The 25703-nt window shown below is 44.6% G+C and overlaps 1 protein-coding gene across 2 annotated transcripts in view; it reads left to right on the forward strand.

Annotated features, from left to right (window-relative positions):
* Positions 1 to 25703, forward strand: part of ptch2 (patched 2) — a 142605-nt gene that overhangs the window by 92837 nt on the left and 24065 nt on the right. For both annotated transcript variants that reach the window (XM_072510730.1, XM_072510731.1), the window contains 5 exons: positions 799 to 1201; positions 3288 to 3600; positions 15337 to 15479; positions 16816 to 16996; positions 19062 to 19342. In XM_072510730.1, coding sequence (XP_072366831.1) covers positions 799 to 1201; positions 3288 to 3600; positions 15337 to 15479; positions 16816 to 16996; positions 19062 to 19342 — 1321 coding nt within the window. The remainder of the gene's footprint in view (positions 1 to 798; positions 1202 to 3287; positions 3601 to 15336; positions 15480 to 16815; positions 16997 to 19061; positions 19343 to 25703) is intronic.

Consider the following 25703-nt stretch of genomic DNA (forward strand, 5'->3'; position numbering starts at 1 on the left):
TCAGGTACGATTTCCACCCACTGTGAAGGCTGGGCGGTGGTAGGCAATGAGACGAGATCACAAAAGGGGAAGATAAGAAAGATGCAGGAGATTTGCCTATGCTTACCAAGGCATGGTGAGGGTGGAATTTGTCAACATCAGTAGCGCAAAATGGGCTAAGCATTGCACACACCCCCGGATTGCATTGAGCAATTTGATGCCGTGTATGGTATATCATTGATTCACTGGCAAACATTCTGTGCTACTAGTGTTCACCTAATTCACCTCTACAAAGTTCCTGTTGAAAAGGTCACTAAGGAAGGGGAAAAAGAAAAACTAACAGAGGTGAACCTTCTCTTAAAGGCTGATCGCTGAATTGCTTCAAACATATTGTATGCTTAACCCTTTAAAACAGAGAATGGTACACAGCAGAATGTGAAGAAGACTTATAATAATCGTTATTCGCATAATCTGGACATATCATGAAACATTCTGGACTTTAGCACCCACCATAGCACCTGTTATCTACTCGTGAAAGGATTACAATGGGTCAAAGCTGCTTTCAACAACCATAAAATAGATATGTGGGAGTGATTTCCAGGGCAATAATTTCACGTCAGGAATTAATTCAGAGGGTGGTTAGAAACTATTTGAGTTTAGTTCCCATGGCTTATGATGTCTGCGTTCGTCAATCATATTACTAACTCATAATTATTCCCAGGCATGCATTGCTGTCGCTCAATGTTTTGATATATATGCAACTGTATAACAATATAGATATAGGATGAGTTACATGTGAAAATATATTTTGTTTTTCAGTCTCTGCTCATCAAGAGTGATTCAGGTTCAGCCACAAGAATTTGCAGATGCGAATGATAACCAGAACTTCCATCCTTCTCCATATGGTGGGCCAACATTTACCCACAGTACGCAGATCACCACTACAGTCCAGGCCTTCACTCAGTGTGACCCCTCAGGGCAGCACATTGTCACCATCATTTCACCAACTTCACGGATCTCTTCAACTCCTTCTGTCATCGTGCCCCCAGATCACGTTGGCCCCCAGGGTATGGACCCCACTAGTTCAACTAGGGACTTGCTAGCCCAGATGGATGAGGCAAAAGCCGGCAGGGACTGTGTTCAGATGCCTTTTGTCAAATGGAATCTGGCAGATTTTGCACGAGACAAGTACGCTCCACTTCTTCTCAAGACAGAATCTAAAGTAAGCAATTTTCAGCTATGTTTCCATTTTTTATTATTTTGAAGATCCTCCCACACCACTGCCCCATGATGCACCACACAGTGTAGTAGTTACTGATTCATACGTTTGAGAAATAGCTGATCACTGGTTTGTGCTCAGTTATCTACTTTCAGCCAGAATGGAAGTGGGGAACTACATTTAACCTGAGGGTCACTGGCAGAAGGTTCTCATTAGAATCATAGAGGTCTACAGCACAGAAAAGGCCCTTCGGGGCAATTTAGCGTGGCCAATCCACCTACCCTGCACTTCTTTGGGTTGTGGGGGCGAAACCCATGCAAACACGGGGAGAATGTGCAAACTCCACATGGACAGTGACCCAGAGCCGTGTTGAGGTAGCAGGGCCACCGTGCTGCCCAGGCAGCAGTGCTAACCACTGTGCCACCATGCCGCCCTCTCTAGCCAAATCATATCTGATCTTATTAAAGTTATTTTACAGCACCTAATTAGTCCCTTTTAGAAAGCAAGCACTCGGGAATTTTGTGTGAAGACAGTGTTCAGCTCAGCTGGAAGGATTTCTACATGAAGATTGGCCACTGGGATAAGGCAGTGGAAGCATGTAGAATGATATCCTAGTGTTCGTCACTGCCTTCAGAGCAGGAGAGATTGGGAAGAAAATCAGGGTAGGAGGGAAACTTTTCACAATAACTTCATTTGAAGCCTACTTGTGACAATAAGCGATTTTCATTTCATTTCAAGTGCCTGAACTGAACGCTTTTTACCATTTTTGCACCAAGATTTAGGATCGGCCAATGCCTAGTCGGGTTTACCTGGGTCAGATACAAGGTTAAGCTTTCCTCGTCTTAGACCCAATGATGTACCTGAACCCAGAACCCAGAGAAGCTTCCTTTATTACTCCAACATGGTCTCTCTTGAGTGAGACTGTTGGCTTCGTACCAATTTACAGTCATATAGTTTTAAACACTAGCTCGGTCACTGATCTGAGGCTGCTGATTTACTGCACAGGAGCTCACAGTCCATAAAGAAAGATACTTTTACTGATCTGTATTAAAACACAAGTACCAATGATAAAAGGGCTGGATCATCATATGCCAACTGTATGCCTTTTATTTTCAGAAGAAAATTTACATGTAATAATTATTACATCTCTTTTTCACATTCCAATATGTCACATTGCAATTTTAAAAACTGATTTCATAGAATCCCTACAGTGTAGGTGGCCATTCGGCCCATCGAGCCTGCACCGATCTTTCGAAAGACCACCCCACCTAGACCCAATCCCCCACTCTATTCCTGCAACCCCACCCTAAGGTGCAATTTAGCATGGCTAATCCACCTAACCTGTACATCTTTGGACTTGGGAGGAAACCGGAGCACCCAGAGCAAACCCACACAGACACAGGGAGAACGTACAAACTCCACACAGTCACCCAAGGTCTGAATCGAACCAGTATATCTTGCGCTGTGAAGCAGCATTGTTAACCACTCTAACACCATGCCGATTTGGGAACAGACTCGTTGTAAGGCCATATGAGAGCTAAACTCATGCCTGAAATTTACTACCTTCCCCGTCATAGACACTGATATCATGCACCTGGCATTTGGGGAAATCGCTAAAAGTAACTCCTTCTCTGATCGCTTGATGCCATGTTTACCCATCACTCATGGGTAAATCCTTTTCCTTACCGTCCTGCCTCTGCATTGTCTTCCCTTGGCCGATAGGGAGAGTTGCACGTAGACTTCTGCAACTTACTTGCCATTTCACTAGAGGAATGTATTCCAAGGGCAAATAATCCTGGTGTGGCACCATCACGCAAGACAATACTCAATAAAAAGTAAAAGACATAGGGAGTCACACTTGCTTCACTCTGCAAGCTGCTCCAGCTGGTTTACAGCAGAACCCACTTGCAACAACGCGTCATGCACACAGCAGGCCCAACTATATTTTCCTCTCTCCTGAAAGTCTGATGACAGATCAAAGAAATTTATTTTCAAATGTGAAGCTTTATTACTCAGGGTAATGCCATCTGTTGAACACTGATTTGATACGTGCTTATTTAGTAATTCATGATTTTGTTTCACAATCCAGGTTGTCGTGCTAGTCCTCTTCATGGCCTTGCTTGGGATGAGTCTTTATGGAACCACAATGGTCCATGATGGGCTGTACCTTACAGACATTGTTCCTCGTGAAACCAAGGAGTACGATTTCATTGCAGCTCAGTTCAAGTATTTCTCCTTCTATAACATGTACATCGTCTCCATGGGAGGTTTTGATTATCCCACATCCCAGAAGTTGCTGTGCGACCTCCACAAGAGATTCAACACTATCAAATACATCGTTCGTGAAGAGAATAAGGAGTTGCCCAAAATGTGGTTGCATTATATTCAAGACTGGTTGAGAGGTAAGATTTCAATGATTCTCATACTGTGCGCTGTAAAGTATGTGAAAATTAGTATAAATTGCATCAATGTCCACACAGAAAACAAAAGTAGCTTGCATAGGTGAAATGTAGACAAGCCTATACCAGTAGTTTGGGATTAACTGGCACAGCCCCACTCCATAGTCGTCTGTTCCTAATCTTCTCAATATTATATTCTGTCATAATTCCTATGACATGAGCTTGTGAATAACATCTGTTAAGTACCACACTGCATGGGATACTGGAAATATGGGTTGGGGAGTGCTGTGCTTGCAAAAGAGCATAAGAATGGATGCGATGGGGCTTTGTGTCGACATAATGACACTCACTGCACTTCAAAGTAATTCATTGAATACAAAGCATTCTGGGGGGTTTTCTCTGAGAGACACATGTGCAAGTTTTTCTTTGTGGTGTACCACAGCAATGAGGTATGTATTACGCTGAACTGTTTCAACCCCCTAATGTTTTGTAGTGAGGGATCATTTTGACCGCTTGAAGCCTAGTGATGCTCTCTTTGCTGCCATTGGAATACTTTAGCCCTGGTAGCATGTTGTGTGTCATGCAAATGGTAACTGGGTGGCATAGAGTGGCACTGGTCCTAGTGACACATCATAGTAATAACATGTGTGGTTGGCCTTTAGTTCTTATGGCAAGGGTGTATCTTGTAATGCTTTCATAGCAACAGGCTCTCCTCAAACAAGTAGCCCACAAAAATTGTGAATCATAAATGAATAGAAAGCAGCAAAATCTATTTGCAACACATTCAGAACATGAGGAGTCCTGACAACTGACTTCTCAACAAACATGCCCATTTCTTTTCGATCCACTTATGATTTCAGCCAGCCATATTCCACATTCAGATCAACACATTTAATTTCATTTTAAGTACCTTTGCTTCCAGCAATAAACACCATTCCAACTCAGTGACACTACAATAGTTCACTTCAGTCGCAATCATATAGTCAATTTACCTACCCTTATTCCTGGCCCGTTTCTGAGCTGCTAAAATATTAGCAAGTATGCTGCTTGTGGCATTGACTCTTTCATTGCAAGCGGACTTTCAAAGTCAAGCTGTTGAAAGCCTTTTCACTTTAAAGTTGTAGGAGAAGATTTGAAACGACCGGTTTCTTCAACTCCCAACACATGCTTGCAATTTTTCATGGTGTTGGGTTTTCACATAGCCAGGCATCTTGTCCCAGTCTTTGGCTGTTGCTGAGTTAATTCCGTCAACATTCCTCCAATGGACTAGTGTTGGAAGAATAAATACTGACCATGACCGCAATGACTAGCACAAAAGAATACCTGGAGTTTAGTCGCTTGCAACGCATGGCAGCTCACACTTTGATTTTCTGAACTGCAACATGGCTTACCCTATTCTAATGGGCCAAGGCTGTGGGCTGAATTTACACAATCTTTAAATCAACATTTTTGTAGAAAGCCCGCTTTCCAAAAGCTATGGATTTGTAAGCAGTTCTAACACCAAGAAGAGCCTGGTCCTTAAACCTGGTATGAAAAATGCCGGGCAAGTTGGTGCCAAGTGCCACCTTATACTATAGCCCTTGTACTTTTTCTTCTTCTGGGAACCTTACCTTCTTTCGTCCCCTCACCCCAACCCAGCCTCTTGTTCAGAATCCTTATGTACTGTACTCTCCTCATTAATTCCAGCAATGTTCCCCTGTCCTGTGAAATATGTGGGATTTTAAAAACATTTAAAAACAGGCTTTATTCTGCTGAGGCTTTCACTTGACCTGCCACACACCAAACTTTGGAGATGTAGTTTTTAAACATATAGATTTTATTTTACTATTCATAGAGGCTTAACAGAACAAAGATCAAGAAGATGCAAATAATGAAGAAATTGCATCATACCACCCATGATTTGCACCCTTGTATAAGAATGTGGTGTTGCAAGACACTTCCCTATGCTAACGATTACTGACTTGTTCTGAGTATAACTTGATGAGGTTCAGTGCTATTCAGTTGCCAAGTATTTCTGTGTCGAATAATATTGAATAACTTTTCCAGCACATAAGGAATTGGCTTAAAAGCCTGAGTGTAGGTAAAAGAAAACAAAGGGCATTTGACAAGTAATTATCTTTTTTCTTCTTTGCTTTAGTTATGCAAAATCAAGCGCTGTTTTAATTCTATATTAAACGGTAATGTAGTTGCACCAAGTCCATACGTTAACATTACAATAGAAATAGTGATTTGAGTACACACAACTATGTGGGTGGTCTAAGTCACATTAATGGGTCATTTTTAGCAGATGTAAATAAGAAGGAGATGCCCATAATGAAAGAACAGGCCTTTTACATTCCATCTCCAGGTACCATGCCCTAAGAGGGCAATGGCAACCATGGACTCCCATTGGATTGGTTCATGGAAAACTGTAGTGGTTTACCCGTGCCTTCTGCTGACCAGAAACCTCTCCCACCTGCCATCAGGCACATAAGGATTTATATGTAAGGATTGGCCACATTATGAATGCATCTTCAGTGACCATTAAGCCATGAAGTGGGATTTGAACCCAGAGTTTCTGGCCCAGAGTTAGCTACCACTGTACCACCCTCCTTTGCCTTTTTATTTTAGACAACTTAAACTGACATTGGCTTCACTTGCGTAAATCAGCTGGCTTATCTTGTTCAGGTGACTACAAAGACACATTTTTTCTCATGGACTGGAGAAATATTTACCAGCTCTACTTTGCCCAGTATCTATGGAGAATATAGCCAGTTGGAAATATAAAAGAAAGAAAAGAAGAAAGAAAATCGCTTATTGTCACAAGTAGGCTTCAATGATGTTACTGTGAAAAGCCCCTAGTCGCCACATTCCGGTGCCTGTTCGGGGAGGCTGTTACGGAAATATAAACTGGAGTGGGAGGCCCACTCTCCTGAAGCCAGCACAGTAAACACTGAAGCACCTAATGAGAAAATGATAAATGCACTTCACATGCAGTGGCACTGTGAAAAACGGGAGAAACCCGTGGGGTGAAAGTTAAACCTCTGCGAGGTACAGGCACATGGAATGAAAGCGAGGCCAAGGGACACAGACCACTTCTCTCGATATTAGAATGCTGCTGCTACTATCAATCTTTGCTCCTGGTGCGCTGTTACAAAGTAAACTGGGGTGGTGTTAATCCCTCCTGTGGTCTGCTGGTTTTCCATGCAGCCAGAGTCAGCAACAACACTTCACAACAGCAACAACTTGCATTTACATAGTGTTTCTTAACAAAGTACAAACATCCCAAGGCATCTCAGAGGAGTGTTTTTAAACATTGATACTGAACCAAAGAAGTAGATACCAGAGCAAGTGACCAAAAAGCTTGGTCAAAGAGATAGGTCTTAAGTAACACTTTAAAGAGGTGACGAGGTTTAGGGAAGGATTACAGAGCCAACGGGATTGACCCCAATGATCTCAGTGAAGGAAGTGGGGATGCACAAGAGGCCAAAATTGAAGGAACACAGAGTTCTCAAGGGTTGTACAAAAATGGGAAGGAGCAAAGCCATGGAGGGATTTGAACATGCAGATAAGAGTTACAGAACTGGGGCCTTGCTGGATTGAAAGCCAGTATAGGTCAGTGAGCATAAGGGCAATGAGTCAGTTGGCTTTGGTTTAAGTGGGTATACGGCAGAAATTTCGCTGAGCCCATGTTCATGGGAGGGAAGGAGTGGGGAGGCTGGCCAAGGAAGTATTGGAAAATTTGAGATTAGAGGTAACGAGAATATGGATGAGGGTTTCAGCAGTAGGTGGCCTGGAGCATGTGACAGAGAAAGGTGATATTATGGAGACGGACTCAGGCACTTTTGGAATGGAGAGGCTATGGGTTCGGCATCTATGTGACAAGGGGTCGATTGGACTTTGTGTGGCTAAAGGCAAGTTGCATTGGCCAGAAATTAAAACAGCAGTCACACCTTTCAAGGAACGGAACGTATACAAGCTTGAAGGAAAAACAAGAGGGAGTTTGAGACCTACTAAAGCACAAAAGTGTGAAGAAGAAAGCAAAAAATACTTCCAGTAAGACTAAAAGGTAGACATACCTACCAGCACAGAGTGAGTTTGGGGAAAGAATATACATAGCACCACAGAAGTGGGCAGTGATGTGAGTAAACGTTGTAGGGACAGCCTTTATTCTCCATTGGCACTGATCCAACTTGCCTTTAGACTTATTCAGAAGGTCCTTATCTGCATGCATGTGGTGTTTCAATTCACAGTTTTAATTGTAACGATATACAGCTGTGACTCATCTATCTGAACAAATTTGTGGGTGGCATGTTTTATTGGATTATGAAGGCTCGTAGATAAAGGCACCCAATTTCTATAGAGTGAGGTTCAGATGAGATGTATAAAATTGCATTGAGCCCAGAAAGCTTCTTGATTAATGTGATGCAAGAGGTTGGGGGAGCAAACTCTTGCAGTAGACCTATGTAAGAGATTTGAAGTTGGAGCAAGAATCAGATATCGTTTCACTGAGTACACAACAAACACTAAGGAATCACTAGATTTATATGTTTACTTTTCCTATAAATAAACTGCAGTTTTTATTATCTCAACAACGGTCAGTTATCATTCCCATTGGAAAATATGATACTGCAACATTTTCCATGTACGGATGTATTGGGCAGTCAGTAGATTTAGTAATCTTCTTTTAATAAAGTATATGTCTTAAAAATTCTTGGTTTGAACAAATTGTTTATATCAAGTAAAAGTAGATCAAATGGTGTCTGATGACCTGAGATATCAATGCACTTTGCACTTGGTTCTGGGTCTTGCATTGACGGAAATCACAGAAAATGTGTCTTTTCTGATCTGCCCTTTTCATTTTCTCCATAATAGTGCATGTTTTGTTTGCCTTGTTAAGGTATTCATAGTGCATATCAAATTAAGAGTTATATAATCAGGACCTACCCTTCTAGTTAAAAAGCAGCCCATTAGTGTGTGAATCTTTCAACATTGACTCGTACCTTAAGCGTTATGGTCAAAGGGAATGAACATTCTAACCCATTGATATCTTGACCATGTTTGTGCTGGAGAGGGTAAACAAAACAGGGTCACAGCATGAACAGATTGAAAAATAGCTTGCATTTTGTGCATTTTATTTGCTTGTTCAAAGGCACGCTCAGAAATGTGTATTCCTTCAGCCGATGCTGAAGGAATCTACCTTTTTTAAAACAGAAACATCATAGGGAAAATGGAGTCTTAAGGTTAGTCTTGTGTGCAGTTGGCTGATACATTCTTTGTTTACCTGCTATGAAATAGAGATTTTGGTTGTCCTTCACCCATTTACTTGCAGTTCAGATGCACAAGATTCTTGACATCCAAGGTCACTTATTTAGTATCCTAAATCTTGACAGCTTTGAAGATATATCCAATCCGTCACAATTGATCATTCTGTGATGTTGCTTTGCTGATGATTGTTGGGCGTAATTAAGCACTATGTATCTGACACCTATCCTCTTCGTCACCTTCTATTCCTCTTATCACCTGAAAGCAGAACTAGGGGGCATAGCCTCAAAATAAGGGGAAGGAAATTTAGGACTGAGCTTAGGAGGAACTTCTTCACCCAAAGGGTTATGAATCTATGGAATCCCCTGCACAGTGAAGCAGTTGAGGCTCCTTCATTAAATGTTTTCAAGATAAAGGTAGATAGTTTTTTGAAGAATAAAGGAATAAAGGGTTATGGTGTTCGGGTGGGAAAGTGGAGCTGAGTCCACAAAAGATCAACCATGATCTCATTGAATGGCGGAGCAGGCTTGAAGGGCCAGATGGCCTACTCCTGCTCCTAGTTCTTATTTAATGTTCTTATTCCTCTTCCCTACATCCTTTCGAAGTCTTGTTGCCCTACTGGCCCAAATAATGACACCTCTCTACTTTTTTCTCACCTTTCCATGGGTGAGCTCAATGGTGCCCTCTGGTACCAGCAAACGGAATTGTTCTGAGTCCCTCACTCGTAGAAACACGATTGCCTCCGAGCTCTCATGAATATAGAGCTCACAAATGTACTCCAAAGAGTTGAATTCCCTTCAGGGCCGATTGGGGGAGGGAAAGGGAGAGCAGGAAACACACCGACGCCTTTCTCTTTCCCCAGTAAACCTACTCGTCTTACATCTTGATGCCTTGAGGGTTTGAGTTGATTGCAGTGGTGAGATTGAATGACAAGGTGTGTTTACATTTCAGCAGAATCTCTGACAAGCACCCAACACTTTGCCAAGGACACACATGAGGGGGATCATTATCCTACCTCAGCCTTCTAATCAAAGGCACTCGTCAGAATCTCTGTATAAAGCAGATTAGCAATTTTGTAAATAGATTTGCCTCAAAACTTCCTTCAACTTTATTGGTATTTGTGTGGGGTTTTTAGTAATACTGTTACCTCAGTACGGTTATTTTTCCATTCACCCTTCTCTCTCATATACACATATACAAACTTCTTGATGAGAAATATTTCTCCATTGTATCTGGCTGCAGCTCAGACCTTGCTTTGGCTGGTGTAATGTTCAGGTGGAGGATCATACAGAGACCACACCCGGAATGCCAAAGCTGAGAGTGGGAAAAGTCTTCCTCCACGCTCCCTTTCAGTCAATTGTCTGTTGTCATTTGCATTCACGTACTGAACTCACCATATGTGTGCACCATCCTCTCATCAGAGAAATGCTTGAGCTGAATACATAGAAACATAGAAAATAGGGGCAGGAGTAAGCCATTCGGCCCTTTGAGCCTGCTCTGCCATTCATTACGATCATCCACCTCAATAGCCTAATCCCGCTTTCCCCCCATATCCTTTGATCCCCTTCGGCCCAAGTGCTATATCTAACTGAATATAAAGATAACCCTTGGTATTACTGCTGCTTCTTCAAAGATATACATCTTGCCTGACTTTAAAAATATATAATTGAGCTTGTCTTTTATACTCTTTTTTTTTAATAAACATTTTATTGAGGTATTTTTGGTATTGTAACAACAACAAAATAAACAATGTACATGAAACTATAAACATAGTGCAAAAGCCGTCTCCCTTCCTTACAGATCCCACCTTTATTAACGCCCTTCTCTAAGCTAAACTAACCCCCTCCTTCTGCTGACGATTAATTTTCCGCGAAGAAGTCGACGAACGGTTGCCACCTCCGGGCGAACCCTAACAGTGACCCTCTCAAGGCGAACTTGATTTTCTTCAAACAGAGAAAGCCAGCCATGACCGATAGCCAGGTCTCTGACTTCGGGGGCTTTGAGTCCCTCCAAGCGAATAGTATCCGTCTCCGGGCTACCAGGGAAGCAAAGGCTAGAACGTCTGCCTCTTTCTCCTCCTTGATTCCCGGGTCTTCCGACACCCCGGAAATCGCCACCTCTGGATTCAGTGTCACCCTTGTTTTTCACACGGTGGACATGACATCTGCAAACCCCTGCCAAAATCTCCTCAGCTTCGGACATGCCCAGAACATGTGGACATGGTTCGCTGGTCCTCCCGCACATTTTACACACCTGTCTTCCACCCCAAAGAATCTGCTCATCCGGGCCACTGTCATGTGAGCCCGGTGAACGACCTTAAATTGTATCAGGCTGAGCCTGGCACATGTTGCGGACATGTTGACTCTACTCAACGCGTCTGCCCATAGACCATCCTCTATCTCTCCTCCCAGCTCCTCCTCCCACTTGCACTTCAGCTCCTCGGTCTGCGTCTCCTCTGACCCCATAAGTTCCTTGTAAATGTCAGAGATGCTCCCTTCTCCTACCCGCCCTCTGGAAACTACCCTGTCCTGAATCCCCCTTAGCGGTAGGAGCGGGAAGGTTGACACCTGTTTACATAGGAAGTCCCACACCTGCAGATACCTGAAGTCATTTCCCCTTGCCAACCCAAACGTCTCCTCCAGCACCCTCATACTCGCAAAGCTCCCCTCTATAAACATGTCCCCCATCCTCTCAATCCGGGCTCTCCGCCATGTCCGGAACCCCTCATCCATACTTCGCAGGGCAAACCGGTGATTATTACAGATTGGGGACCAGACCGATGCTCCCTCTGCTCCCACATGTCTCCTTCATTGCCCCCAGACTCTCAGGGCCGCCACCACGAAGAGGCTGGTGGAGTACCATGCCGGCGGGAACGGCAGAGGCGCAGTTACCAAAGTCCCCAGACTGATGCCCTTGCATGAAGCCGCCTCCATACGCTCCCATGCCGACCCCTCCCCCACCACCCACTTCCTGATCATGGCTATATTCGCCGCCCAGTAATAGTTACTAAAATTTGGCAGCACCAGCCCGCCCTCTCCCCGACTCCGCTGAAGCATCACCTTCCTTACTCGCGGGGTCTTGCCCGCCCAAACGAAGCCAGTGATCGTTTTGTTGACCCGTTTAAAAAAGGACCGCGGAATATAGATGGGGAGACACTGAAATACAAACAGGAATCTCGGGAGGACCGTCTGCACCCTCCCAGCCAGTGACAACGGAAGCGCATCCCACCTCCGAAAATCGTCCTTCATTTGGTCTACTAGCCGGGCCAGATTTAAGTTATGCAGCCGGTTTGTCCTTTATACTCTTGGCCAATTATTCACAGGTGTGCCAACACCATGGCAAATGCACCTGACAGCTGAGTGGCTTTTTACTTTTTCCTTGACAGGCATTTTTTTCTAATATTCAGCAGGTACAGTAACTCCCCCATGCTTCTCTGAGCTTAGACTCTTTCTGAGTGCAGCCACAATCCTCTCTGAAGCTCCTGGTAGCCAGTTATGCTCAAGCTTTGAAACCCTTGACCCAAATCCCCCCCAGAGTCGCACCAACATTTACTTTGTACGTACTTTATTGACAGACAATGCATGGAGATTCATGTGAGGTTTCTTTTAAAGAGGCAAGCTTTTGAGAGTCTCTAGGATCCTCCCTTCACTCTCTCCAATTCCTTCTATTCAAATATCAAAGAGTTCAGACTTAAAAGTGAAGGCTCCGTCTGCTAGTTTTGCAGGCACATGTTGTCACAACTGATAGAAAATCAGCTTGATTTGGGACAAATTGGTGCAGAGCTAGTTCCTTTACCTTTCAGGAATCATAGTAAAACAGTGATTGTGCAGGTCTTTTTTTCTCCACCAATGGAAGTGTTTTCCATGGATGGAATTATTATTCTAGGCGAGAATCTTGCACAGGGCCTGTAAAAGTAGTGAGACACCCACACTGACGCTGAGGAGGAAGCTAATGTATGGTCTGCCCATTAGCCAGTGAAGTGGGCAGTGGCGGGTCTGTTTCTAGTCAGAGGATCCCAGAAGAAAAAGTAAAGCCCAACAATTTGCTGCTGGCAAATCGGAAGCCAGCCGCTCTTGCAGTCTGCAGTACCACGGAGGAGACCGTGACTGTTACCAGAGCAACAAACACCTACCCACACGCACACACGCCACCTCCTCTCCTCCTCTGACCCCTCACCTCCCCCCCCCCCCCCCCCCCCAGTCCCAAGATCACGGAGCAACCAAGGAAAAGGCACGTGTTGTGTGGGGGTGGAGGAGAATCCTCATGGGTTGGGAAAAGGGAGGGTCATGGGTGTTGGCAGTAAGAGCAATAGGATAGTTGGCAGCAGCAAACCCCAAGTCCATGCCCTTGATCGTGGACAGATGAGTGCAGATTGAGGGACCCACCCCCTTCCAGCTGATATGCAGCCCGCACGGTTTCACCCGTCATGTAAGCGACATGCCAGTTGTCCTGCATGGAGCTGGGGAGATTGCATTGGAGGCAGGGAGTGACCCTGAAGTGATCATTAATTGGCTACTCAAGGGACTTAGTTGGAGGCAGGACAGTATGGACCATCCCGCCCATAACCTACTTTTTGTGGAGGTGGGAATACATCGGGTATCGGTCCTTAATGCCAACTTAACAAATTTACAGGACCACCTGCCACCTCCTTCACCTGTGTGGGAGAGGATTCTGGCACATACCTTAGCTTAGTTCAGGGTACCTGATAAGTAACTCATGCCGTGGCTACTGATGGTATCGCATTTTTATATGACTTGAACACTTAACAGGTCCTGGCCTAACAAATTTATCACTCATAAATAATAAGGATATTTGTTGGCTATTATCCTCATAGCTGCAAGCACAATTTGATGTTATCCTTTTATTATTACAGTATTTGCGGAAATAATTCCCTGCCACTAAGATCTGAACAAATAACAAAATGATTGGCATAATTGAGCATTTTATCCACTTGTAGAGTGTCAGAGGCACAAACAGAAAGAACTAGAGTGAGAAACAGACACACAGATGCAAAAATAAAAGGAAAATAAAGATTCCTGAATCTTCAAATAGTTTGCCAGATGGAGTTTACTGGTTTTTAAAAATTGCCTTTGTCACAACCATAACAGATTGAGCAGACGATTGCTTTTTGAAAGAAAGTGGACCACACAGGGTATCTTTCAATGTGCTAAAAATAAAAATTAAACTTGCACACAGTGCCTTTTCATCCGCCCCAGGCATTCCCAGATCTTAATTGTGGGTTTTTCCAGTGATGTTAAATGACTGCTTTGAAGCGTTTTTCTTAAACCACTTAGATTAAATGGTGGCAGCAACTGAATTGTTCTGAAATGTTTTGTTCAAATCATTTTGTTACAGTTATTTGTGCATTTCAGGGCAATTCTTGGTACTTGCCAGGGTGAGGAATGTCAATATTGGAGAATGGAACTTTCCCATGTTTGTTACTCCGTTTCAGTATCTGCATTACAGACTAGGCACAGGATAAAGTTCTTCCTACGCTACCCCAGTAGTGCTTTGTAGATGATTCACTGTAGTGCAGTGGCTTGTCTATTTACCAATCTATAAAACATTAAATGTCTTTTATAGAGCGCACACTTCTTTTAAAGTGTTGCAGTTAACTTTCTGTAACACTTTCCCCACCTCCCAACTCATTTTTCCACATTAGTTTGATGTTAGCCCTCTTGTTCTAAAATAGTATATAGAACATAGAACGATACAGCGCAGTACAGGCCCTTCGGCCCACGATGTTGCACCGAAACAAAAGCCATCTAACCTACATTATGCCATTATCATCCATATGCTTATCCAATAAACTTTTAAATGCCCTCAATGTTGGCGAGTTCACTACTGTTGCCGGTAGGGCATTCCACGGCCTCACCACTCTTTGCGTAAAGAACCTACCTCTGACCTCTGTCCTATATCTATTACCCCTCAGTTTAAAGCTATGTCCCCTCGTGCCAGCCATTTCACTGACTCATGATGAGATTTGCTAGCGTGAGTTGGCATATATATTTATTTTCATGTAGTTGGTGCAAGGTTGCATGATCTGTTGGAATCAATTGGCTGGTACTCTAATGGGTGAACCATCCACTTTGCCAGATAACTGTTCAGGTGGTGAAGAAGAAAATCTACGCCTTGGCGATCTATTGGTGCTTTCTGAGCTCCCAAGATGCGGTGCCCGAGCAACACCGCTATATCTATTAGTTATATAAACTTAGACTAATTTGGCAGCAAATTCTCTCTGGAGGTCCCATAATAATAATAATCGCTTATTGTCACAAGTGGGCTTCAATGAAGTTACTGTGAAAAGCCCCTAGTCGCCACATTCCGGCGCCTGTTATGGATATATGCTTTGGTAAATACAAATTCAACAACTATGGTTTTAGAGCATTCTTAGGAGGATGGGTCAGTTGGATTAAAGAACATTTCACAACAGTGTTATAGCAGCCACACACCAGCCCTTCTGACTTCTCGTGTGCTGTTGATTTCATCACCCAGGATTACAGGCTGCATTTGATGAAGACTGGCGGACAGGTAAAATCACCAGGGAGAGTTACCGCAATGGCTCAGAAGATGGAGTCCTCGCCTATAAATTACTCATACAAACTGGAAACAAGAAAGAACCCTTCAACTATAATCAGGTGAGCCAGATAAGCAAACTTGCTTTGGAGATTGTCAGGACAAGTACTGGTGTCATTCAGTTGGTCTCTGTGGGCTGGGCTTCAATGGAGTGAAAATTACCTTCATTGTTAGAATGGCCGAACGAAGGTTAGTGTCATACTTTGTGATCTGAATGGCGCAGTTGATTAGTGCAAGAGCTGGGACGGGATTCTCCAGTCCCCCAGCCTCGTGTTCCCTGGCCATGCGCCATTCACTGGCAGCTGGATTCTGTCGCCCCACCACTTGTCAATGGGATTTCCCATTGAAACATCCATGCTGCCGCAAAACCCACTGGCAGATTCCTGCCAGCGGGAAAAGTGAATCCCGACGACCGGAGAGTTTCAGTCCTGAATTTGAATTCAGTCCTGATTTATAGTATGGAAGTTCCCCTTCTCCAACATCCTTCCTTTGGCACTCAGTTAGGGGCCCAGTGCCGATTACATGGATACCCAATGTAGGAAATGACTGGTGCCTGGATAGCTGTCTAAGATTCATGCCAAGGCATATCCTTGCAGCAAAGTAGCAGGATCTTTATCCCAAATCTAGTTAGTATTGTACCTGGCTTGAGGATGATATTGAGTAATGTGTTTCACAATCACTGTGAGCTTTATTCACCCTTGGGCGTTGGAGAGGAACTTTCCAGATTTATTCCTCCTGAATTAGTTTGGCCTCTGTTTTTTCAGGAGGTTTCATGGTTCCTGCTCAGCGTATGGCCATGGGGATCATGCACATCATCACTGCAGCTGATAGGCTTGATGCACGACCTGTGCTTTTCTTGTCCATTGTGTTTCTATGATGCAAAAAGTGGAAAATGTTCCATCCTCCACCCAGACATATTTTTAAAAATTAATTTAACCCAATTCCATTTTGCCAATTAAGAGGCAATTTAGTGTGGCCAATCCACCTACCCTGCACATCTTTTGGGGTTGTGGGGGTGAGACCAACGCAGACACGGAGAGAATGTGCAAACCACACGGACAATGACCCGGGGCCGGGATTGAACCCGGGTCCTCGGCACCGTGAGGCAGCAGTGCTAACCCAGATATTTTCCATTTTGCTGAGTGCAAACTCCACCATGTCATTCAGTAAGCTGTTCACAAAATGCGTATATCTGTGAACTAAAACAGAATGAAACCCTGCCCAGTTCCTGACTTTAGAAGATGAAAGCATCACTGTTTGGGAATACAGATTCACTGTTCCATTATATCATGATCTCCGTGGCTGGCTGGCACTCATGAATGTTGGTGCACCATCTGGTCCACGTACCACATCGGGTAAAAAGACGCAGTAACAATTTCCTCATCTTCTTTACTATAGTTGACTTCCAGGCGGTTGGTGGATGAAGATGGAATCATCGATCCTGACACCTTTTACATTTATCTCACGGTGTGGGTCAGCAATGATCCACTGGGCTACGCTGCATCTCAAGCTAACTTCAACCCTCACCCTCCAGAATGGATTCACGACCGATATGACACAACCGGAGAGAATTTGAGAAGTAGGTTTTGGGAAGTTTGCCAAAAGTCTATGAGCAAAATGCCTGGTCTTGGGGTGAATTCTGGAATATAACCCAGAGGACATGCTGATGAAGGTTACCTGTAAACCTCCAGCACTGGGTGTGTGAAAGAAAAGTTCATTAATATAGTGAATAGCAATAGCTCACTTGGCTTTCCAGCCCCACCTGTATTCTTGCTTTCTCTTGGTGGCTGGGGCCTATGATTTATTTAATGATGATGCCAACAGAGGAAATTCGTGCTTCCTGCACGCACACTACAGCTTATTCTCATTAATAGTTTGCCTGCTCAGCATGCTGAATTTATTTTTATAAGTGTTATATTGCCATCAGTGGGATGGGGTGACTCACAGTCCTTGTAAAAACAGGTCAAGTTGGCCAACAGTTTACACCCAAATTGCTGAAACAATGATAGCGACATAGTATGTCAGAGTGTCAATGCGTTCCTGAAGTGATAAGAACATACACAGGCCTGCCTGCCGGCAGGTTAGGTGGGGTTACTGGGTTACAGGGATAAAAGGGGTAGGATGGAGGTGTGGGGCTTAAATGGGGTGCTCTTTCCAAGGGCCGGTGCGGACTCGATGGGCCAAATGGCCTCCTTCTGCACTGTAAATTCTATGATTTTCCTTTACGTTTAAACGTGGTCCAGAGGAAGAGGAGGTGAAAGAAGAAGGGCTGGGAGAGTATAAATTCTTTGAGGTTGTTCTGAATAAATCTATTAAAAAAACAGCAGGACCTCCCGGGTGGCACTGGTATAGAGATTTAAAATTAGGCTGACTGCGAGGCATCTTAGTCAGGAGACAGTGCCGGCTGGCACAAAGAGACCCGAGTGCATCTTGGAGTCTGGTAATTTTAATGAGATTCTATGTAAACTGGTTTCCTGTCTGTCTCAACAGTCATCTGCTCCTATCAGTCATGCCCTCTAGGTGCTGATGGGCTTCTCTATTGTTGCAATGCTCCTGACCTTCTTTATCCAATTAGCAGCTAACACCTGCTCTGAGCAGTCACGGCCAGCAGCTAACAACCACATGAACACATTTGCAGAGGTCATTTGGACATGCATTGACCATACCAAATGGTCATGTCCTGTCTACGGCGTTTAGATGTTCCATATGGCAGTCATACCAACTCTAATCCCTGTCAGCAAATCTATTTTGCAGCAGCTTTGTTCCACCTGCTGCGGTCAATGCATAAGATTATCAGAAACAGGAGCAGGAACAGGCCATTCGGTCCATCACGTCTGCTGTGCCATTCAGTAAGATCATGGCTGATCTGATCATAGCCTCCGCTCCATGTTTCTGCCCGCAGCACACACACAGTCCCTCCCTTATCCCTTGTCTTCAATGGAAGACCCTTTATTTTAAAACTGTTCCCCCTCGTTCTTATTTACTCCATGAGGGGAAAGAGCCCTCTCAGCATCTAACCTCTTTAGCCCTCCTTTAATAAGGAGTTCACAACTGTATGCCGTAATCTAGGTGTGGTCCCACCAATGCCCTAGCTATAACAATGCCTTACTTGGTCGCCCTTAATATAAAGGCCAATATTCCAAACAACTTAATGTGGGATAAGAATGGACTCTGTAAGTGGATATCGGAAACTGGAGCATGTAGAATCCAGGTGATGTTGCTACAAAAATTATGTTTTCTGTACAGTATTATACTAAAAGAAGGATATGCCATTAGACTGTTGTCTTTGGTGGTGGGGGGGGGGGGGGGGGGGGTGTGTGGAAATACTCCACCACAGTATGAGGCATGCTGTACAGATTCGCTATGGGCGGGATTTACCGGTTACTCAGGCCGGTGGGAAATTCCGGTCCCACGCTGGCGCATGGGTTTCCAGGCAATGAGGGGTGCTGTCACCGGGAAATCCCATTGACAACGGCAGGGTCAGTCGATCCCGCTGGCGGGCCGTCTCCATTGCTGAAAAACACACAATGGGATGGTCGGTAAATCCCACCCTATGTATCATTGATGTTCTCATCTATTGTGTTTAATTTTTCACCTAATTTTAACTTCTTTTCTCTCTCCCCCTCTTTCACCCATTTACCCAGTTCCTGCCGCTGAGCTTATCGAGTTTGCCCAGTTTCCTTTCTACCTGAGCGGCCTGCAGCAAACTTCAGATTTCATCGAAGCCATTGAAAGTGTCCGAGCAATATGCGAGGAGTTCACAAAGAAGGGTGTGCTCAACTATCCTAATGGTTACCCTTTCCTGTTCTGGGAGCAGTACATCGGCCTAAGGCACTGGTTTCTACTCTCCGTCAGCATTGTGTTGGCCTGCACATTCCTGGTGTGCACTCTTCTGCTGCTCAATCCTTGGACAGCTGGCATCATTGTAAGTGTCTCTCATAATTAATCATAATTAACTGCGATGGGGCAGCACAGTGGCACAATGGTTAGCATTGCTGCCTCACAGCGCCGAGGTCCCAGGTTCGATCCCGGCTCTAGGTCACTGTCCATCTGGAGTTTGCACATTCTCCCCGTGTTTGCATGGGTTTCGCCCCCACAACCCAAAGATGTGCAGGATAGGTGGATTGGACACGCTAAATTGCCCCTTAATTGGAAAAAATTAATTGGGTACTCTAAATGTTTTTTTAAAATTAATTAATAAATAATTAACTGCGATGGTCCTGTTTAGCACAGGGCTAAATCGCTGGCTTTGATAGCAGACCAAGGCAGGCCAGCAGCACGGTTCAATTCCCGTAACAGCCTCCCCGAACAGGCGCCGGAATGTGGTGACTAGGGGCTTTTCACCGTAACTTCATTGAAGCCTACTTGTGACAATAAGCGATTTTCATTTCATTTCATTCATTTCATTGTGAGGAGGCAGAGGTGTTGCATGTTATTCCAATGTTTTTTCTTCCAAGGTGTATCAATGTTGATCCAACATTATTCATTTTGTTCAAATACTGGTCCTCTTAAAAAGCTACATCAAAAATACTCCGATCACAAATATATTTGGTGGTTCAAGGTCAGATGTGGGTCCTTTTCAGGTATTTTGTTTTCCTTTCCTCCACACTAAACATTACCCCAGTGGAGAGATTAGCCAAACAATCAGCTTCTTGACATCTTTGTGTTTTTATTACCTGTCACTATTGGTTGTTTGTTCAGCAATTTTGCTTAGGAACACTGAATTGCACAGGAAAGACAAAAACCCAAGAGGGGAGCTAGTTAAAAAAAATAAGTTTCAGAATTACATGTCCAGCAAAAAAAAATAACCAAAAAGTCTTAGAATAGAGCAGCACAGAAGCATTCACTTTACAATACTATCACGCCATTCCCAGTGCTACATAGCCCACAAGCACCATCAGCAACAATGCGTTGTGTGTACTTGTTCGCGAGACCATGTGGCACTCAACCATCACTAGCAGGACAGTCTTTCAGATATATTTGTGAACTGGTGTTACCCTGACTAAAATAAAGCCCTGGGTGATGAATTTTATTCTATTAATTGCTGCTGTTTTGCATACGCAAAGTGTTCAATTTGGTTTAAATTTGCCATATTGATCCTGCAATTGGTGGAATATCCAGGAGTGATGAATTCCACTCTCCCCAGCCCCTTTGAGTAAATACTTTCCTTTTCACATGGGTCAGGGTCCTAAACATCTTTGAAATTCAGAGGTTGCCCTTGATTTTCTGAAATGGAGAATACAGTACAAAACCATAATCAAGACTGCAACCTGATTAACTTGCAGAGCTACAGGGATCTAGCAGGGAAATGGCACTGACTAGATTGTTCTTCAGAGAGCTGATATGGTCTCGATGGGCGGTATGACCTCCTTCTGTGCCATAATAACACTACGGGCGTGATTTTACTGAATGGGAACAAAGCCCCATTGCGAGCGCATTTAGCTGTGTGTTTCCCGGCGCTCGCTGTGCCGAGAAACACATGGCTATAAAGCGCGACTCGCATTTGATAAGGGGCCTAAACAGGGAACGCACGGCTGAGCTGCATATTGCCCCTTTTGACACTGCGGTGCTTCGCTTGCCTGAACTCTTCAGTGTAGCGAGAGATCAGGACACCATTATTAAATGAAGTGACCCTCACCCCACAACACACCATTGGAGGGACCCCACACACAACACCCATACAGAGCACTCCCAGGCTGATCACACCCACACAGAAAATGCCAGCTTGGCACCTTGGCAGTGCCAACCTGACAATGCCTATGCCATCTGGCACTGCCAAGGTGCAAGGCTGGCACCACTAGGGTGACACAAGTAGTGCCAGGGTGCTAACCTGCCCAAAGAACATGCACCTGGGGACCTCCGATTCCCTGGGAGCCCACCAAGAGTGCCATTCACCTGATCCCCATTTGTGGAAACCAGTACCGAACAGCACTCACCCAAGGTCTCCAAGGTAAAGGGGATTTATCCCACACTTCGGGTAACATGGGAATCTGCACATATGAATGAATGAAAATCGCTTATTGTCACAAGTAGGCTTCAAATGAAGTTACTGTGAAAAGCCCCTAGTCACCACATTCCGGTGCCTGTTCGGGGAGGCTGATACGGGAATTGAACAGTGCTGCTGGCTTGCCTTGGTCTGTGTTCAAAGCCAGCTATTTAGCCCTGTGCTAAACAGCCCCTGCAGATTTGCTAAAAAATGATCCTGCCCACAATGGGCAGGATTTACATTGCAATGTCTCACGAGATTGTGCTAGATCTCGCGAGGCTTTGCAGACGGGTTGATCCCGGGAGCAGGGTCTCCCAGCTTCTATCGGCCGCGCTGCGCTGCAGCAAGGTGCGTCGCAGGCGAAACGTGGCCATAAAACCACGCCCTAAATGTGCAATGACAACGATAACTTTGATGTAACATAAAATAATATTTTTATAGACAGAGACACACAGCTTGGATGGAGCCTTTCCAATAGTTCCTGGAAGGGAAGGTGGCGGAATAGTGGTATTGTCACTGGACTAGTAATTCAAAGACCCAGGATAATGCTCGAGGGACCCGGGTTCAAATTCCACCATGGCAGATGGTGAAATTTGAATTCATTTAAAAATCTGGAATTAAAAGTCTAATGATGACAGACGGTTGTACAAACCCACCTGGGTCACTAATGTCCTTCAAGGAAGAAAATCAGCCGTCCTTCCTGGTTTGGTCTGGACTCCAGACTGCCACAGCAATATGGTTGACTCTTAAATGCCCTCGGAAATGGCCCAGCAAATGGCTCAGCCACTGACACCCACATCCAATCATTTTCTTAAAAAGGACAGTGGCCATCATATCCCTTGAAATGGCATTTAGAAAGTTAAGTGATCAATATCAGCCAAGATGTTGCAATATTTCTTCAACAAGCCCACAGTTTATTGTTAAACTATCAAAATGAGTAGAAGTTGACAATGCCATTCGCGGTACCTTCATTTTTACAGCCTTACTAGTCTGTTACGAATCACTGACAATTGCCAATAAATTAAATTGTAGGGGGTATTGCGTGAGGTTGATGAAGTACAGTGGGAAGTAATCTTTTAAGAAAACAGTGATAAAATAGTCAGTGCTTAAGGGACCCCCACATCTCTGTCTGTTTGAATTTGGGGAAAGAATTGTCCTTGGCTTGACCTTCATGTGCTAAATCAATCCATCAGCAGCTGACAGGCTATGGCAACAGTGTGACTGGGAAGGAGTTCACAGTAAGGAGGGGGAGGCCTATTGGCCAGGAGGGGTCACCACAAGGCATTTTTCCAAAGTCCAGTTAATAATACCGTGAAAAGCAAACCCAGCTTCAAGAGCAAACTGCCGAAAACTGATTATTTTGGAAAGGAATCTGTGTATGTACTTTATATTGATAAATGTTGAATGAATAACATTTTGCAAAGCCAAATGTGTCCCTGCTGCGGCTCACTAGGAGAACTCTCGCCTCTGAGTCAGATGTTATGGGCTCCAGTCCCACGCCAGAGACAGGCACAAAACCCAGGCTGACACTCCAACATAGTACTCAGGTAGAGGGTTGTCTTTTTCGAAGCGACGTTTAACTGATGCCAGTCTACCTTCTCAGGTGGATGTAAAAGTTCCCATGACACTATTCGAAAAAGAAAATGGAACTATCCCTGGTGTGTTGGCCAATATTTACCCCTCAACCAACCTCATTAAATAGAACAGATTATCATCTCATTACCGCGTTGCTATTTGTGGGACCTTGCCGTGAAAAAATTGACTGGTGTGTTTCCTGCATTGCTACAGTTTGAATACATTTCAAAAGTACTTCATTGTCTGTAAAGCCCATTTTGAAGTCCTACGGCTGTGAAAGGCGCTATTCATTTCATTTGTATGTAACACTGACAGCAACTGCTTTAACATAATGAAACATTCCAAGGTGATTCACAGAGATATAGATCGGGATTCTCCTTCCTCCCAGCTGCGCGTTTCTCAGCGGTGGGAGGCATTCGTGCCACTCACTGGCGGCAGGATTCTCAGGTCCGCCGTTGTCAATGGGATTTCCCACTGAAGCCATCCACATCCCTTTTATGTTGATTTATTCCACAAATCTGTTACCTTCCTGTCCAATGGCTCAGCAGGTTTACCTTATGAGTAAACAAACGGCCCACCACCACAACTTTACCGTCGTCGGAAATTGCATTAAAATACTCATACTGAGTCCAAAAATGGTAAAGAATAAATATCTGAGGTTAAATAAGATATATGTAAGTGAATTGCAAACCTTTGGATGATGTTCATAAATTAATCAAATTAATCAAAATGTCCCACCCCAACTCCCACCCGCCCTCTTTCACATTGATGTTTCACCCATTGATGGGCCAACACATGTGGAATTGTAATGTTGAAAGCCTCCATTTGTTCAGTTGACCACTGAACATGCACAAGCATCAAGGCTGAAGGATGAGCTTCTTCAATGTTGTCCCTTCTCTTCTTGAGGAGCACAGGCCAGTTTTTAGACTGACACAGCGAAGATTGAAAATTAATAATGGGAAAACGAGAAACAATTTTCTCTTGGATGTGAAGTTTTTCTTCCAGTTTCATGGCACAGACTCACTGCCATGATGATATGTTTCTCTTCAAAAATCTGTTTTAAAATAACATTGGGTGCGATTCAGTGGATCTAATTGAGTGCTGGGCGCCTGCAGCGTCGAGAAGGACCCCACTATTCAATGGCATTTTGCAGTTCATTTTTGCCTCAGTGAGGAAATCCCGTCGAGGCCACTCTTTAAGTCATTTCTGCGCGCGGGTCGGGGAACCATTTTTAAGGCAGCCCTGATCTTTCGACTTTCCTCTGTGCCCCTATCGTAGCCTCAGGAACCCCCTACTACACCCAACTTACATCTTTCAGGGTCCTTGAGTCCCTCCCTCACCCCACCTCTTAGTGCCAAGCCCACCCCAGGGCTGACCGCTGACAGTGTCCCTGCCAGTCCGGCAGTTCCAAGTTGCCCAGGTCCCGGCTGGAGTGCCAAGGTGACCTGACCAGTCCCCGACCACCCGGGGGCTTTACTCCCCAGCGAGGACCCACCCCCTCCCTTCCCAATGCCATCACGGCTGGTTCACGACTTTATGAACCAGTACCAAGAGGCACCTGGTTGAGGCCTCGCTGGTGAGGCCAGTGAATTCTGGGCCCCGGTGAATCAGGCAAAGCATATTTAAATGAGCCTAATATCTCATTTAAATCTGCACGCCTGGATCTCGCCAAACGAGAACGAGATTCAAGAGGCCTCTCGCGAGATTCAACAGCCTCGTCCCAACACCAAGTCGGGCGCGACAAGGCCACTGAATCGCACCCATTACTTTGGAATTTTAAAAAGAGAATTTTCCTCCCCAACGGGTTCTGAGGCAGGAAGGGGGAGCATAAAATTGCGGTGGCCGGGATTCCCTGTAGGCTACCACCTTGCAGAGATTTTACACTGGGTCGGCCGGGACATTGGACAGGAAACCTGTCCTTGCCCCAATTAAAGCCCTGAAGTGGGCCATTTCCTGCCCAGCCTCAGTTTTTCAGCTGGGGTTGGGGGGGGGGGAGAACCTAGAAATAATGAAAGATTGATCTCAGGCAGGAAGTGGGGGGTATTTGCATCTCCATCAGAAACTACGTTCTGACTGGGGGCACCCTGTCCACAAGGCTCAGTGACCTCCGAACCTGCCTCATCATCCCGAATGAGGGGCGGAAATCCCGCCTTATGCTGATCCATGCTCGTTAGAGCTTAAAATGGAAGTGGGGCTGTCGTAGTCGACAGGGATGTGTTCACCGCCGACTCTTCCGTCTACCAACCAAAAAATTCAGGCCTAAATTTTGCTTGTGAACCAAGGCTCAGTTGGTAGCATCCTCACACCTGAGCTGCAAGATACCACTCGAGATTTGAACATAAACGTTGAGGCTGACAGTTCAGTGCTGCACTGCCGGATCATCTCCTTTCGGATACAATGTTAAACCAAAGCTCATCTGCTTTTTGAGGTGGATAGAAAAGATCCCACAACACTATTTTGAAGAATAGCAGGAAAGTTAGCCCATGAGTTTCTTGGCCAATATATATCCCTCAATTCACATCACACAAAAAAACCCACGAGATTATCTGGGCATTAATACATTGGTTGTCTTGAAAACTTGCTCAGAACAAATTGAATGCTGTGTTCCCTATATTGGAACAGTGACTATACATCATTGGCTGTAAAGTGCTTTAGAACATCCTGCAATTGTGAGAGGTGCCGTATAAATGCAAGTTTTTTTTACCTTTTAGTTATTTGATGTTTA

Source organism: Scyliorhinus torazame, chromosome 7, assembly GCF_047496885.1.
Source record: "Scyliorhinus torazame isolate Kashiwa2021f chromosome 7, sScyTor2.1, whole genome shotgun sequence".
NCBI classification, from domain to species: domain Eukaryota; kingdom Metazoa; phylum Chordata; class Chondrichthyes; order Carcharhiniformes; family Scyliorhinidae; genus Scyliorhinus; species Scyliorhinus torazame.